General features: G+C 41.9%; 1 protein-coding gene across 1 annotated transcript; it reads left to right on the plus strand.

The window, feature by feature from the left end:
• The first annotated feature begins 10,325 nt into the window (after window positions 1-10,325).
• On the plus strand, window positions 10,326-13,950 carry LOC109885451 (iroquois-class homeodomain protein IRX-5). The gene is made up of 3 exons (XM_020477300.2): window positions 10,326-11,034; window positions 12,028-12,433; window positions 12,949-13,950. Exons 1-3 carry the CDS (start codon window positions 10,792-10,794, stop codon window positions 13,653-13,655), a joined length of 1,356 nt encoding a protein of 451 aa, XP_020332889.1. The 5' UTR covers window positions 10,326-10,791; the 3' UTR covers window positions 13,656-13,950.
• The last annotated feature ends 3,895 nt before the right edge of the window (window positions 13,951-17,845 follow it).

Below are 17,845 nucleotides of genomic sequence, written 5' to 3' on the forward strand. Positions count from 1 at the left end.
TGTGTGTGTGTGTGTGTGTGTGTGTGTGTGTGTGTGTGTGTGTGTGTGTGTGTGTGTGTGTGTGATTATACTCTGAGACAGGACAGGGGGAACCAGGCGGTGATCCTGGCACACCCAGCCTCTCATAAAGGCTCCTGTCATAGCAGGAGATCAGAGGCAGCCCGTGAAATCCAGCTAATAGTCATTATGAGATCCCCTTCCTTCTCCTTCCCTCTCCCTGTTCTGTACTCCCTACCTGCTCTGCTCTCCAGTCAGCTTCCTCTCCCTGTTCTGTACTCCCTACCTACTCTGCTCTCCAGTCAGCTTCCTCTCCCTGCTCTGTACTCCCTACCTGCTCTGCTCTCCAGTCAGCTTCCTCTCCCTGTTCTGTACTCCCTACCTGCTCTGCTCTCCAGTCAACTTCCTCTCCCTGCTCTGTACTCCCTACCTGCTCTGCTCTCCAGTCAGCTTCCTCTCCCTGCTCTGTACTCCCTACCTGCTCTGCTCTCCAGTCAGCTTCCTCTCCCTGTTCTGTACTCCCTACCTGCTCTGCTCTCCAGTCAGCTTCCTCTCCCTGCTCTGTACTCCCTAACTGCTCTGCTCTCCAGTCAGCTTCCTCTCCCTGCTCTGTACTCCTTACCTACTCTGCTCTCCAGTCAGCTTCCTCTCCCTGCTCTGTACTCCCTACCTACTCTGCTCTCCAGTCAGCTTCCTCTCCCTGCTCTGTACTCCCTACCTGCTCTGCTCTCCAGTCAGCTTCCTCTCCCTGTTCTGTACTCCCTACCTGCTCTGCTCTCCAGTCAACTTCCTCTCCCTGCTCTGTACTCCCTACCTGCTTCTGCTCTCCAGTCAGCTTCCTCTCCCTGCTCTGTACTGCCTACCTGCTCTGCTCTCCAGTCAACTTCCTCTCCCTGCTCTGTACTCCCTACCTGCTCTGCTCTCCAGTCAACTTCCTCTCCCTGCTCTGTACTCCCTACCTGCTCTGCTCTCCAGTCAGCTTCCTCTTCCTGCTCTGTACTCCCTACCTGCTCTGCTCTCCAGTCAACTTCCTCTTCCTGCTCTGTACTCCCTACCTGCTCTGCTCTCCAGTCAACTTCCTCTTCCTGCTCTGTACTCCCTACCTGCTCTGCTCTCCAGGCAGCTTCCTTTCACAGTGCATTTGTATCGTGTCGTCTTATCAGCATTCACACAGGACACAGGACACATCACACACAGCAGACAGACAACCTCCTTAGTAAAAGGCCAACATTGTAAATAAGAATTTGTTCTTAACTGACTTGCCTAGTTAAATAAAGTAAATAAGGAGAGAGAGAGACAGAGAGAGGGGGGGGGGAGTAAAGTAATATTCTGGGATGCTGGGGTTTTAAAACAATATGAGCAGTAAATTGTAGAAATAATCCAAACACAAAGTGGTAATTCAACCCTGAAGTGAAACCATTGAAAACCCTAAAAATAATCCCCAGTACTGTTATTTTTCTCTAATGTAAAATTAATGTCTGTAGTCCTTTGTAGAGCATTCTAGCATGCGTCCCTTGTGCTCAGCTCTGCAGGGTGAACACTCCGGACCCTGTGTGCTCATTCACTCCTGGGCCCAGTCAATAAGGCTATTTCTGATCTCCGGATGGCTAAGGTTTCAAAGCCTGCTTAAATGGGCGCCCACAAAGCCGGAAGCACCAACCTCAGTCAGCCCTCTCCTCCTCTCCTCTCCCGCGTGGAGGACCTTTTCTCTAAATATTGAGAGGGAGGCTCAGCTTCCAGCCCGTGGTAAAGGGGGAGGAGGGAGGGAGAGAGAGAGAGAGCGTGAGAAAGAGTGAGATAGAGAGAGTGAAAGAGAGAGAGAAAGAGAGAGCGAGAGAGAGAGGGGGGGGGGGGAGCCTCCCCCACAGCTCCCACCACACACACCCGGCATGGTGACGACAGACAGGGAAGCGCAGTTCAGGGCTCCCGGTGCTAAACTCTGAACGGCAAACGTTTGGCAGAGTAATTACACGCCACAGTGCACTGGGAGTGATTAGTGATAGTTGTCTGTTAAAAGTGCTTGGAGGCTCAGAGAACCACAGTTGCCTTCCCCTCCACTAATGTTTAGGTTTCATTTGCATCAGGGAGGAAGGAGTCACATGTCAACACAAATAAAGCACGTCTATAAAAGAACAGTATCGTTCACATCCTATTTTATGCAAATGTCAGTACAGTATTTTCAAACAAGATTACATTTTATTTCAATAATATGTTTCCTTCAATACCTTCTAGGAAACTATAACAACAAAACTATTTACACTTTTCCACTTAACTGAGTCGTATCTGCAGAACTATGTCACATCTATAGAACTATATTAGGCCTGTGGCTTGTTTTGGTCTGGATCAAAATAAATGTCACAAAGTGGGTATTCCACTCTAAAGGCGTCTCCATTGCCAGGTCATGTCACGCTCCGGTGCGTTGCCGTCAACACACTCAGGTGGCGTAGCGGCAGCCGAGCCTGCAGCCTGCCTTTCCTTTGATCTCCCTGCTGTGTTTACCTTAGCTGGTTAGCTATGGCGTCTCAGTCTTAGTCACTACGGCATGCAGCAGATGTGCCTGTAAGCAGCTGAAAGGTGAGTAGCACTCGCAGATAGCTAGTGCGCCCAGTTGTTAAACACATCACAGAGAAATAAGGGGGGAAAGGAGAGAGTCATGAGGGGGATGGACTGTGGGATTATAGACACCACCTGATAATTCCTAAACCACAACACACACACTAGGCCTTGAGCTGAGAGTCGGGTGGCAAAGGGAAACAAACGCACCCCATAGACATCCACTGGGGAGGAAAACATACCTGAGGGGTTTGACTAGGGGATTGAGAGGACGTAAGACAGTACCTGTGGTGGAAGCCTCTCCAGATCTGCACCAGGTGTGAGGCATTAAGGAGAGGATCTCTGTGTCTGGCTCTATCACCCAGGGCCCAGGGCGGTGTGTCAGGTGCTGTGTGCTGTCGGTCTCTCAAAAAAGGGTTGACTGACTGAGAAGCCAAATTGATTACAAAGACAACAATGTGGACAACGATTTCAAGTTTACTATTGCCTCTGTTTATACAGTGTACAACAATTTAGTAAACATAGCTTATTACGGATTAAAACAATATCCAGAGAGATGTGATTATACAGACAACAACACCTACATCACATTCTGCTGTCAGTTTACACCTGGCACTTCCTCACACTAATCATACAGCACAGTGTGTTAAAGCTGCTGGCTGGTGGTTATTGTCCTGAAACAAAAACCCACTGTAATGAATACAGAGAGCACAGCACCAGTGTTGCACTGGAATACATACTTCATTACAGAGAAGAAAACCATGTGGGCATTGTTGTTTCTGCAGATTATACATGACACAGAACAGAGGGGTAAGACTGTAAGACGAGTAAGTGTATCACAGGCAGTGGGAGAGGTAACTCTAGACCTCAGAGATGGGAGAGACTGGGCACGTGCGGAATGCAGAGTGGCGGGGAGAGAGAGAAATCTACATTTCAAATGTTCAAGGATGTTTCCATTGTGTGTTTATGAAACATGGCTGCTAGGACTACAAAGGTAAGAGGATATGGCATCAAAGGCCTCCCTTAGAAAACACAAAAAAGCAACATCGCTGCACTGAAATGTACAGCAGAACATACTACTCCTCCTCCTACTCTGCTCTACTCTGGTCTTTAACCATTTGATTACAGTGTACAGGCCTCAAATCAAGGCCCTGCAATCCATTTTCTCACTGTAACCTACCACTGGGTCTGTAGTGGGTTTAATGTAGGAGGTAGACAGACAGAACTGGTCCGAGTGGCTATAGGCAGAGGCAGAGGGAGAGAGTGAGAGTGAGAGTGAGAGTGAGAGTGAGAGTGAGAGAGAGAGAGAGAGAGAGAGAGAGAGAGAGAGAGAGAGAGAGAGAGAGAGAGAGAGAGAGAAATAAAGAGAGAGAATCAGAGAGAGAAAAAAACTCAGTAAGAAACACACATAGAGAGAGAGAGACAGAAAGAAAGAGAGAGAGAAATGGTGTTCTGTTCTGGATGAAAAGACCTCATTTAGGGAAACAAAAGACATAATGGAACGGGGTGTGTGGGAAAGAACGAGGACAAAGTGATGAAGTGAGTCCAAAATGGCACCCTATTTCCTATATAGTGCACTACTTTTGACCAAAGCCCTATTCTCTATTAGTCCACTACTTTTGACTGAAGTAGTGCACTACATAGGGCATAGGGTGCCATCTCAAACAGAGTCCTGTAGCCCTACTGTAAGTGCAGCCAGTGACCGACACCAGGCGGAGCCTGCCTGTCTGTTGACGGTCAGGGTAATATTGTTTACAAGCTCCCTCAGCAGAATCCCACTGCCCTCCTCCAACCATCAGCCAGCCACAGAGTTCGCCCTCTACTTAAGGCAACAAGACTGGAATGTGTTCACTTCAGCATTACAAGCCTATTAAAATACACTTTTAATTATGCTACAATCTCTCCAGGGATCATTTATTTTCATCTCCTCCTCTCTTGAACTGCGTGTTCTTTGACATCTGCACCAAGAGATCAACAGCACAACTGGAACTGGGAACTAGCATGTGTTGTTTTCTCACTAGCTCCAATTAAAGGGCATGTTGACAGATTATAGTACGTAGCTGCTGCTGCTACTGGTATGGCTGGTGGTAGTTTGTGCTCCAAACTAGTAGGGTGAGGAGGAAGGGTAGGCTGTTGATGGGGGAGAAGAATGATGAGGAGAGAGGGGTGAGGAGGGGAGGGAGGAGAGGGTGAAGAGGGTGGGGAGGGAAGAAGAGGGGGCTGATGGGATGAGAAGAAAGGGGGATTATGGGAGATATCTCATGTACACAACATAACCAGGCAGCCCTGGGGGGTTAATGTGTTTACACTACCTGGGCTGTGATCTATCATCAACCTCATCAGCTTCTATTACCCTTCACATACATAACCAAGCAGCATCTCTAACGTCTTACCCAACCGCCAATCCACAACTCTCACTCACACAATTTCTATTGGATTAGTAAAATGCTAATATCCAGGGTATAACTCACTTCCCCACTAGACTGGGTTGATGTGCAGTACTGTACATCATCATTCCAGTAGTTGATTTATATTTAGTGCCGCTGTGCCTTTTCAAGGCATTTCAGGTTGAACACCTTACAGCTTCAAAGGAGTTGTCATATATATGCATATGAAACAGCAACAACATGGGACCTATAGCATTATCATAACAAGTCCTCCATAATAGTTGTTTACTTATATCTGCTAAGACAACAGACAGACATTCCCTCTGATCCTGAATCAGTTTACCTACACCAGTGAGAGGCGTAGAAATGGGGGATGAATACAGTACAGTTCATCAGCATGGACCATCTGAGATCTTTAGGCTAACAACACAACTGGTAAGTGGATCATCATAAGTCTATAATGTGCATAAAATGTACATTATTTCTCCCACAGTGCACATAATAGCATAGTAACAGTGATGGCATGGGTTCACCACAGAGCAGAGCCCATGCAGTCAGGCTGAGGTTAGCTAGGTGCTGATGAGGAAGGTGCCTGCCTCAAAGAGCTTGTTTTCACTTTACTCAGTCTTCATTATGCCCAATCAATATTCATTTAGTCTCTAGAGCCATTGAATCATTTCTAAAATAAAATTACAGGTAATTTGTCTTGTCATGGAATAGGGTGTATTATCCCTTTAGAAAGAAAACAGAGTGGGGTGGGATGGGACGTGGTGACCCATAGAAAAGCTGGATACAACTGTAAATATATTTTTTGATAAGACATTGAAAAATCAATGTCTGCTTCCTGCAATCCGTCTCGAGCAAATCAATCATAATCTGCACAGTTGGCAGTGGGATGAGAGAGAGAGAGAGAGAGAGAGAGAGAGAGAGAGAGAGAGAGAGAGAGAGAGAGAGAGAGAGAGAGAGAGAGAGAGAGAGAGAGAGAGAGAGAGAGAGGGAGAGATGGAGAGAGAGAGAGAAGAAAGGCTGGAAGGGCCCAATCTTTGTCTGATATCTCTGATTTCTGAATGGCTTCTCATCATGGTGATAATAGGGTCATCATTTCAACACTTAGCTAACCCCAGCCCCTTCCATTCAGCCTGGGGTAGAGGGGAGCAGAGGGGAGGACAGGCTCCAGAGAAAGAGGAGTGGACTCATTCTAGCCCCATTCATCTTAATTCAGATTGGCAGACAGACACAGACAGAAGTGACCTAGAAAAAAAAATATCAAGGGGACCAACTCAGTTGAAATGTTGCCCTTGTGTATACTATAGCGATAAGTATGTTAATAAACTACTTATTTCAAATGATTGTATGTAATTATATAATTGTTTATGAACAATACATACATTAATTAACAAATACCTAATGTCTTGAATAGGTGAATTTCTGTTTTGCAATTTAAATGTTTGTTTCAAATGTTGGTCAGAAAATATAGTTAGGTTCATATTTGAAGTAAAAGGAGTGTGACCTGAATGTCAGTCTGATGTGAACTCCATGCCACCATCTGTAGGCATCTCTAGTAAAACTGGATAGCAGCATGACATCACACAACAAAGATGGCCGTACACACTGCTGACTTCTGACCACATTACAAAATGGAAGTTCATTTATAAAGAAGAGAAATACTTGGATATGACTGCATAAGTAAATGGGTGCATACATTAAATAATAAATGAACCAACAACAAAAATACACAAACAGCACAATGTGTATTATCTTGGTTTTTAATATTTTCATATTGGTAACTTAGATAATAACAAAATCATGCACATTTAGAATAATATTACATGAAATATCCCCAAAACATCTTATGACACCAGATAAATAGCAGTAGTGATGATTCGATCACTAATACATTTACAACTAGTTAGTAGGCTATATAGCCACAATAATGTTGTGCCACCTACAAATGAATTGCTATTGTCAGCAATGGGATCAGCAGATTCAATGCAGGTGTTCAATCGAGGGACGCAGTGCAAGTATGTTTAATCATTTCATTAAAAAACTGCAAGGTCAAAAATAAATAGCATCCATTATTTGCAGCAGATCTCCCCAAAGCATTGGAAGCGAAAATGTTTTGAATTTCAATTGGCTTCCAAGTGGCAAAAGCCTACAGATAATACAACAAAGAAAAGTTGGTGTCAACTAATCAGTTTAGAACACATATTTAGAAGGGCTTCTAAATTCTTATGAATACTTGAAGCGGGTTTCCCTCCTGTAGGTTCCAACTAACCACTGCTTTCTAGAGAGCACAGAATACCTGACCTTGTGCCAACGAAGGAATCTGTCAAGCGCTTGACGTTAACCAACTTAATTAAACTTAACCATCATCTCTATGAACGCGAGAGGCAATTAGTCTAGTACAATAGTTAATGCTTTCTAATAATAGTCTCTAAATCCAAATTAGATTACGCCTGCTCCCTCAGGCATTTTCACTGTGATGCTTCATCCTTCATATGCATGTTTGGTTTGCTCCACGGCTGGGCTCTCTCTTCTGCTCTTACTGGTTTCTCGACCAGTGTGGACTAGTCCTATAGAACATGTCTGAATTGTACTGCTTTTTCACATGTATACAAAAGTCTAACAAGCGTAAGACACTTGGAATAGCTTCCAGTCAATGATGTCCAGCAGAGTGTGCGTAAAAAGCTTATGCTGGAGCCTGTCATAGGATATGTCAATTTATTGTCCGTTTTTTATATATTTTATCAGACGTATTTTTTGACAACTATGACGTTTCATATATTTAAATATAAGTAGAATATACAGTTGATTTGAAATACATATATAATAGGTTCATACACCGCTTCAAAGTGGTATGACATATTTACAACATGCAGACATTAGCCTATACTATAAAACAATTTTATCCCGTGTATTTGATTATGCTCTAATATAATTAGCACCGATTTAAAAAGCGAGAGTGCACTCAACTTCAGCTAGGGTATATTTCTGTTATGGAAAATTATCAGTTTCCTACCTTTTCCTCAGCACGAGCTATAAGTATTTTTCCCGCTCCTTGTGATCTCACACAAACACACACACACACACACACACACACACACACACACACACACACACACACCTCCTCTTCCTACTTCAGAATAGACGTCTTATCATGCGCGTATGGGTGCCTGGAAGTCATTATTGTCGATAATAGAGTATCAATGCATGTTGACGTCATTCAAAATACCTCTCTCCCCTCTCGGTATCCCTGGTAACCGGTATGCTATTCAGAGATGAGTGACTGAGCATTGGCCATTCATTACGTCCCACATTGAGGAACAGTAAATATAATTGGCCAATAATACAATGAATGTCGCTTAAACCCTTGCGGGCACTCATGACAACTTCACTGGGAAAAGTACAATTACACTTGAGTAGGTGTTTACTTAGATAATTATTGATTCATTTGTATATTATACGAAATCAATTATAGGCTAATAGTTCGTTGTAGTCTATATTTAAAAAATATTTATAAACAACAGTAGCATATACCTTTATGGCGTATATCTATCGTAGCCCTGCTCAAAAGGGAAATACATTGACATAGGCATACCATTAAATAAAATATTTTGACTTTGTTTTCAGTTTATCAATGGCAAAATATGATCAATAATAGTAGTACTATTATTATTAGTAGGCCTAATAGTATTATGACCATCATCAGTAGAGTAGGATATCATTATTTCTAGACCTCTACTTTTTCTTCAAAAATAGATGTAGTAGGTCTAGTATAAACAATATCAACATTAGTATCCTGAACCTTATATACCTGTGTTGTCATAGATGTTGCCGCAAGAACATGAGGAAGAAAAACTGTTGGGGTAACAATAATTAGTTTGGCTATCATAGCACTGCCGGTGGTTGTAAAAGTAGGTATTCTAGTACCGTTGTCATCATCATTATTCTCTCTTCATGTATGTATCTTTCTTGCCTTTCCCCAACTCCGCATTGGCTCACTGTACCAGCGTCATCACTCTCTGCTGCTCTCCAGAGGGTTTCAAAGCGTAGGAACACGTGACACTATACACACACTTTTTAGCAGCGCCTACAGCGATCCCTTTCGGTTTATCGGGGATTTGAACTATAAAGCCAGAAACAATCAGCACTGTGACTATAAGGCCTGTGGATGTCTGTATTACAAAAACAAATTCAATCCGGATATGCATTATTATACCTTTATTGTGGTTAAAATATGAGTCTAAAATGTATTTTCTAAATATAAAACTATTACAAGTTTAAAAAGATATCGTGCAATATTATTATAATATAAATACTATTATATAGTATAACCTAACGTATAGATATTTGTATTATCATTAGGCCTATTAATATTGGCCTATCATTATATTGATGATAATGTAATAAATAATTGAGGAATGACTCATATATGGCACAGGTGCGTAAAAAGCCATTGTGCTGAAATGAAAAATCTGGATATCCATAATGGGAGATTACATCCAGTGGTCATAGCGGATTTGCTGTAGTTCATATGGTACTAATCTGCCCTCGCTTGGGGCTTTTATGACTTTCGGGGTGAGAGAGAGCGAGAGAGTGTATCTGACTGGTTTATTCCTGGATCCATGGAGAAAACTATTTAGCAGCCGCTTCAGTTAACAGCTGTCACACGTTAAGAGTTGCTTATCCCACAGCTGAGTGGAATGCTTCCTAGATTTCAGCTAATATTACAAATTGCTGGTTAGAAAAAAAAAACGTTTACACAAACAGCCAAAACCTAAATTGTTTGGGATAAAGGTTATATTTATATTCTACTGTGTATTATTCGCGCCATCATTTGTGCACGCTCCTGCCATGTCTTACCCTAACAACACAAAATGCGTCTGGCGTAAGAATGTCGATATGCACAAAATAAATCCAAATCAAAAACCGTCGCCCCTTTTTAGCTCCCGTTGCGGATTTTAATTTACGGCACGCAGGATCACCGACCGTCAGTTAGGCTGTTACGAGGCATATATTCAAAAATACAAGTTTTGCGCTCAAAAGAAACAATAAACCATGAACCATGGAAAAAAGAAGAGCAGCGTGCAGAACATGGAGCGCTTTTTCCCCTTCAGTATCTGGAAAGCTGTTCCTGACAGACAACAGCCTATTTGTTATTGATCAAGTGTGAAAGTGACGGCTTCTGGTATTTAGAAGAAGAAGAAAGTTGGAGTTGATCTACTGGCTCGCATGATATCGCCATCCAGGGGCTGGTGCACTGGAGTCCATGTTAGAGAAAAAAACATAGAGAAATAGCGGGAGAGGGATTGTTAGTGAGAGAAAGAGAGGGAGGGAGGGAGGGGGGAAAGCGGGGAGAAAAAAAGAAAACATGGAGAGGGAGAGAGAGACAGACAGAGATAGGCAGGGCTGTGGTATTAACCCAGCATAGGCTTGCCTTTTCCTTCGATGACTACACCCCGATAGGAGGAGCGTGAAGAACGTAGTAGGCGTCAGAATCCTCAATTTACAACTTAGCATCTTGGCAGGACATTTTCCCAAGCAAAGCCCCCATCGGAAGGCAAAAAACTTCTTCTGCACGGCATGAGACAGAGTGAGCAAGTGAAAGAGAGAGATAGGAAAAATAGAGCGTAGCAAGCAAACACAACGGTCAGTTGTAGCTGACTATCAGCGACTAAAAATCTATATCTAAGTCTATGTATTTGTTTATATTTTTCCTTTTTACTGCAATCATTTAGGGGGGAACAGACAGCGGTCTGTTGATACGAGACTCCTATGACTGAAATCGGACAGTGCATGAGAAAATAAAGAGGAAAAGTGCGCAAGTAAGTGGCTTACTTTCGGGGCTTTCACCATGGCGTATCCTCAGGGTTACTTGTACCAGCCATCCCCTTCTTTGGCGCTGTATTCATGCCCGGCGTACAGCACCAGCGTTATATCGGGACCCAGGACCGAAGAACTTGGTAGATCCTCATCTGGCTCTGCTTTTGCTCCCTATGCCGGATCTACGGCGTTCACCAGCGCTTCGCCCGGGTACAACTCCCATCTCCCGTACAGTGCGGAGGCAGGAGCGGCCGCGACATTCGCTTCATACGTGGTGAGTGAGAGAGCATTGACTCGAAATTGCCGAGTGTAAAAAAATTGTATTGTTGGTAGGCCAATGTGTAGAATGTTAGCACCGTGCAAATGAGGCAAATGTATTTCTGGTTTAGCGTGCGTCTGTATTTTGCTGATGACTCTTTTTCATTTGGGTAAGTTAGTTGTAAATAGGCCCATCCATTTGATGCAAAGACGAACATGCAAAATAACCAATTAGGCTAATTAGCATGTTATTGTTCTTTGGATAAATGCAATTTTTCTGTAAATAATGAGCAATGAAATAGGTCGTTGTGTTGAAGCAGTTTGCATACAATAACAAACAGCAAGCTCCCAACCTCGGTAGAACACATTTATATATTCTGTAGTTATTTGTTGGATAAGGTCTTTATTAGTCTATGCGAAATTATATACTCGTTTATTTAGGGCTACTCGGTTGTTTTTATGGGCATTGACCAAATGTTCGTTAACTTGGGAACACAGATCCTAATATTTATCTTGTAAATGGGAGTTGAGCACGCAGTTATATTCAAATGAAACCAGGTATGTAGGCCAGCTGAAGAATAGTGGGAAATAATGATAGTGAAATCCTGTCTTGGTATAATTATGAGAAGAGAAGACATGGTAGGCCTGTTACGCATGATGCTAATGCTTCATCTAATTTGTAAAAGAGGTTGCTTTCACTACGCATAGATTACGTTGTAGTGGCTACAGTCAGCAAGACAGGCGCATCTTGAATACAAAAACGCACAAAGAAAAATAAAGTTGAGAACAATGTCCATCTGTGTAAAATGTCAAAAGTGCATTGGTGACGCATCTGATGCTTGATTTATTGTTACCAACCTAAACGTCAGAGAGGTGTGTGTGTGTGTGTTTGTATGTGTTTATTATGGTGCCTTGTCATTGTTTGTAACTTATTTTGTAATGTTTTAATTGTTATAAGTCGTTGACAATTATCTGAAAAGCATTTTCTTTTCGACGGCTTTGTTTTCAGAGTTCTCCCTATGACCACACGACGGGCATGGCTGGGTCTATAGGATATCACCCCTACGCTGCTCCCCTGGGTTCATACCCCTACGGTGACCCGGCATACCGAAAAAACGCGACCCGCGATGCTACCGCCACTCTCAAAGCCTGGTTGAACGAGCACCGTAAGAACCCCTACCCCACCAAGGGCGAGAAAATCATGCTGGCCATCATCACCAAAATGACCCTCACCCAAGTTTCCACCTGGTTCGCCAACGCCAGGAGGAGGCTAAAGAAGGAGAACAAGATGACCTGGACTCCCCGAAACCGGAGCGAGGACGAGGAGGAAGACGAGAACATCGATCTGGAAAAGAATGACGACGACGAGCCTAGCAAGCCGAAAGACAAGGGAGACTCGACAGACACAGAGTCAGGTCTGTAGAAAAATCATCAATTTTTTATCGCAGTCGTTTCCACTCAGGGCGCAAAATGAATGGCTGGTTAATGGTGGTATATTATTTATAATGGGACAATTGCTTTACATAATGATCACCTTGAACTCCCCTCATTTGACTTATCATGTGCTGAAAATTGCTGGTGACGTAAAGTGTTTAGCATTCGATTTATCTTTAACTGCATAATAAGGCCGGCTGCAGCTGGTGGACTGGGCTGTGTATCGCCTAATGATAATTATTACGATTAAAACACAATCATTAATATCACGGTTTTCAGTAGCTGTATGCCTAGTTGTTTGCAGGCCTATTATTTATTAGCCAACTTATTATGATAACTAGGCCGATTATTATGGTAATTAGCATATGCACAAATATGAACGCATGAGTGCATGAAATAGGGGCCTATAACATATTGGTAGTCTATCTGTATCTTATGTCACAATGTTATGCATCTTTTTCACAGTAACTTAACTCTTGTTTCTCTCTCACTGCAGATCATAAATTGCTGAACCCGGGGGACATAGTGTGCGACAGATTTAAAGAGGAGAATCATGGCAAAGAAACGGATCCCCTTCTGAGCGACTCGGAATTAAAAGACCAAGGGGATCGGACAGAGTTACTGCCCGAGTCTGCTAAACCCACCACCTCGTCTCCAACAGCCGTGCCTCGGGGAGGAACGGAGCTCGTTGCGCAAGACAAGCCGTCAGAAATGGGCCATGCGCCGGGCACGGTAAACAGCAACGTGACGTCTGTCATTCACTCCTCCCCATCGGCCCCAAAACCCAAACTCTGGTCCCTGGCTGAGATCGCAACGTCCTCAGACAGGTGTAAGAGCAGCAGCGACGGGCCGCAGGGCCATGGGATGGGTCACAGCACAGTGATCACCACCAATGCAGCGTCACCATCACGGTCCTCCCCACAGTGCCCTCTCCCAAACAGCACAGTCCTATCCAGGCCTATCTACTACACGTCCCCTTTTTACCCGGGCTACACGAACTATGGCAGCTTTGGACATCTTCACAGTCACAGCAATCACGGCTCGGGCACGGGCTCCACAGCACATTTCAATGGATTAAACCAGACTGTGTTAAATAGAGCAGAAGCTTTGGTAAGAGAAAGCCAGAAAGGCAGAGGCCAAACGCAGGTAGATCTTTGTAAAGACTCCCCTTATGAACTAAAGAAAGGTATGTCAAACATTTAATACCTTGATCCCTTTCAAAAATCCATCGGACTTTTATTTATTATTTGTGGTTGCATTACAAAAAAGAAGAAAAATAATAATTATAAAGGAAAATTCTGAGAACAGTTATTTTCTGAGTAAATGCTTATCTTCAAAGTTTCTGAATGGTTAATCCTAAAGATGTAACAAGAATGGTCTTCTTCGCTGCAGCCGCCTGAGTCTATTTGTATTAAAGACTAATATGTATATTTAATGTAGCATTTTTGTATTTAAAATGGACAATACACTATCTTTGAAGTAAATTATGAGAAAAAAATACACGTGTGCAGCGATTATTCTGGGGGGAGGGGGAGGCAACTGTTATTATCAAATGTGTCAGAAGGGCTTGAAAGAGGAAACATAATGGAAAACGAAAGAGATATTTATCGATGGGATTGTGTTCTTTTACCCCGTGACAGGTGTATCAATTACATTATCGATACAAAAAGAGCACTTCAGCTTTATACAACATGAGAACATGTCGAAATTTCACAAATTCTCGAGTGAAAAACAGATAGGCCTACAGCCTTTTAGGTCTATCCAAATATTTACATTTTGGTGGGGTTTGGCCAAAGATATTGGAAAGAGTTTAATGAATATATGTATATTTCTGGCTCTATGTTTCCTATTCCTTTCTACATGTGCAGTAGGAGGATACTTATGAAGGTGAATATGATAACAACGGCATAACTGGAGGCCCAGTCGTTTAACCCAATTACTTTCCAACCGCAACGTGTTATAAGCAAAGCAATCAGGTGGCGAACTCCAGTAATGAGTTCGATTTTATGCCAAATTTAGAGCTCATTACTATTTCCAAGGCGTGGCAAAGCTGTTAAAAGGACGCAACCATGCATTTATGGCTTCAGAGCACACTGGCCAGTTATATGATTAATGTTGGAGCCTCCTTAATGACGCGTTGGATGTGAAACACTCATGGTTAGGTTTGGAGAGAAGGAGGATAGCAAGACTAGCATGTCAAGCACACAGTAAAGGCCACATAGTTTACAGGGTTTAATCGGTTTTAGTCAATAACCGAGCCTCTCACTGTCCTCAAGGCTCAAACTCTTCCTTCCCACTTCCGCAGGTAGGTGTCACACTTGCTCCTAATTTCAGGGGTCTCATTCTTAATCCGTCACGGAAAGCCGTCCCTGATCGAATGGCCTAGTTAAAATGGACCAAAGACTGGGAGGCAGAGAGAGAGAGAGACAGAGAGACAGAGAGACAGAGAGAGAGCAACTTGAAATGGTCACAGTTATTACATGTTTACTATAACAATCCTGCCAAGTGGGAAAACCTGAATATTACAATATATTAACATGGGACAAACCATTTCCTTTCCGAAAATACAATACCGTGGTGGATTTTTGAGAGAGAATTATTTTAAATGTGGCCTAATCTTTGAAAATTTGATTAAGGCTGATTTGTAAAATGAGACAAACGGTATCTTGATTTGGCACAGATATTGAGAAATGTTTTGAAAACAAATCTGTTAATTATACTCGAATTATTATTATATTATTACTACTAGTAATATTTGTTTTATCAAGTGCCAATTTTGTTTTGTTTTATGATCAGTAGGGAACCTTTAGTGTTTCTAGTATCATTATAATCAGTTGATCAACACAAATTAGCTCATTGCTTCATGGAATTACTCTCAACATTTCAGATATATTCCTGTTTCTATTTCTAAACAACTCAATCTTTGTCTTGATTATTTCTATTGGAAAAATATTGAAATAGGCCTACGTTTAATAATTTAGAATAATCTCAAGTAATAATAATAATAACAGTAATAATGAACTAGTGAAGTGGGCCAGCTTGCTCTTGTTTACTGCCTTTCATTAATCTCTATAGTTTACTTTCCGCACTCGAGTTGAAGCCTCCCCTGGGCTTTATATAATTCCCTTAGCCCTAATGTCCTCTATTCCGAGTCACACGGGCGAGCGACTGGGGCTTCTATTTTAATCTCCCAGAGTATGTGTGCTGCCTGGCTCAGTGATTGCAACACATCATCCGGCTAAATAGCATAATTATGTTTTTCTTTGCTGATCCCTCCGGGAATTGAAGTGTTCGATGCAATGTCCCCTAAGAAGACATCGTTTTTATTTTAAATAGGCTTTTTAAATTGGAAGAATGTATTTTTCAAAGGGCCAATATATACAATTTCAGATACGCAAATAATCTATATTCAGCTTAGGTAAATATTGAATCGTTTAGAATCGTTTATGTGTAACATTTAAAGCGGTGACACAAATACCCGAGCATTCTGATAACGCAATTTTACACCGCTCTCTACGATTCGAGGAATATGAGGCAAATGTTTGAAAAATGATCATTTATACTGCTAAATTGGATCTTGAGACGGACATTGCATAGCCCATGGGCACGGAGTAATAAAACATGCTTGTCATGTTTGTCTTCTGCACTGTCGAAAGATGCCCAAACGATTTGACCACATTTGTGAAATATCGTTTTGAAACGGAGTTGTTGTTTTGTTGTTTCAGAGATGTGCTGCTATTTAGTAATTCTCCTCCACGCAGTTTGTTATTCAAATCACGTCTAGAGGGACAGAGAAACATGACCTCTGTGGAGACTCATTCAACATATTGAGTATGTAAAAAAAATACATTATCATCATCATTATATATATTTATTGAAATAAATTATTATGATTATTATTAGGCCTATTATTATTATTAGTATTAGCAACTGCGGCTAAAGACAATAAAACGAATATATTTAATCCATAAAAAGGACTTTCCACAATCTTAGTTTGAACACTGATAAAAAAATATAAAAAAATTAAATCCACACTGCTTTTTAGCGTTGTAATGCGTTCGTGCTATCGAGAGTGAGACCACTGAATCTGTCCGAAACTATTGTCAGTCCTGAATGCATGGAACAGGGGAACTCTGCAATGATCTAGCGCAACTTTGTTCAACTTCTTTCTCCCTCCCGTCTCTCTTCCAGTTGAACGGCTCGCTGGCTCATTGTTGGGAAGCGATGCATGGATACAATGTGAGAATGCCAAGTGAGGTTGAAACAGTTCCCATGTGTGAAGGAGGAAGAAAGCATAACGAACCCAATTGAAGATGGAAAAGAATAACCGATATATATTTTTGCTTTGTCGGGATAAAGGAAATATTGACATTTCATCAATGCATTTACGTCTACATTAGTTTAAATATGTAGGCCTGGAGGAGGACAATATTGAACTGTTAGACTAATAACATAGGATCGAAATCTGCATACATTTGTTACAGTTGAGAAAAATGTATGTCTTAGGTCATTTCGATTTTCAAAATGGAAAACACGTTTTGTCAATGCATGAATGCAACAAATAAAACATGCCTTTATGGATAATTCTATTGAAGACGTAAGCACAAACTACATTTTCATTGTTTTTTCCAAATCTAATTGTCACTTCAAGTGTAGGCTATCGCTAGGTGTATCCACTAAACAGAAACAGACATGAAAAAAACGTATATTCATTTGGTGCATACAACCTGGGTGAGAATATTAATTATTGCAACAAAAATGCAAACGATCTTAAACATGAATCCCTAAATACCTGCTATGCACCCACACCTTAGCGTTGAAGCATAGCCATCTAGGCAGGCTCGCCACATAAGTCCTAAAATAAGACATGTATACATATGTTTACTATCTGTACCATCATATTCTACTGGGAAACGTTACACTGTGACTGAAAATAGTGTATTGAATAATCACAATTTGGTCACTGTGTGTTTGTAAATCAATATTTTCATTTCATTTTACATATATGTAAATGCAAATAGACCCAAACAAGCTAGGCCCATATGCCACATTCAACATTCATAAGCATCTCCACACATCATGCACCCAGTCTCCGGTGATAGGAAACCTTCGGTGATATCAAGAGAAGTTAGCCTAATCGAGTTCGGCTAATATTGCACATTGACGATAAATATGCAAATCATTGGTCTGTAAAGGAACGTTTTAAGGGGGGGGGGGGGGGGGGGCAGTTGTAGGCCTACTAACTTTCATGATTTTGAAATGAGATCTTCATGGAAAAAATAAGCCGAGGCCTAAAGGCTACTGGGAGTTCAGTCTTTCAATCGGCTTCAAAATAAGCATTGCAATGTCACACATTTTCTGTACTTGAAAATCTCATAGGAGCATAATTAGCA

The sequence above is a fragment of the Oncorhynchus kisutch genome, linkage group LG8, assembly GCF_002021735.2.
Source record: "Oncorhynchus kisutch isolate 150728-3 linkage group LG8, Okis_V2, whole genome shotgun sequence".
Taxonomy (NCBI): Eukaryota; Metazoa; Chordata; class Actinopteri; order Salmoniformes; family Salmonidae; genus Oncorhynchus; species Oncorhynchus kisutch.

Bases quoted from the DNA above. Each gene is read 5' to 3' on its own strand.
- LOC109885451 (XM_020477300.2), top strand. From the start codon at position 10,792: ATGGCGTATCCTCAGGGTTACTTGTACCAGCCATCCCCTTCTTTGGCG. The intron at 11,035-12,027 runs GTGAGTGAGAGA...CTTTGTTTTCAG, and splicing joins CGACATTCGCTTCATACGTG to AGTTCTCCCTATGACCACAC. The intron at 12,434-12,948 runs GTCTGTAGAAAA...CTCTCACTGCAG, and splicing joins CTCGACAGACACAGAGTCAG to ATCATAAATTGCTGAACCCG.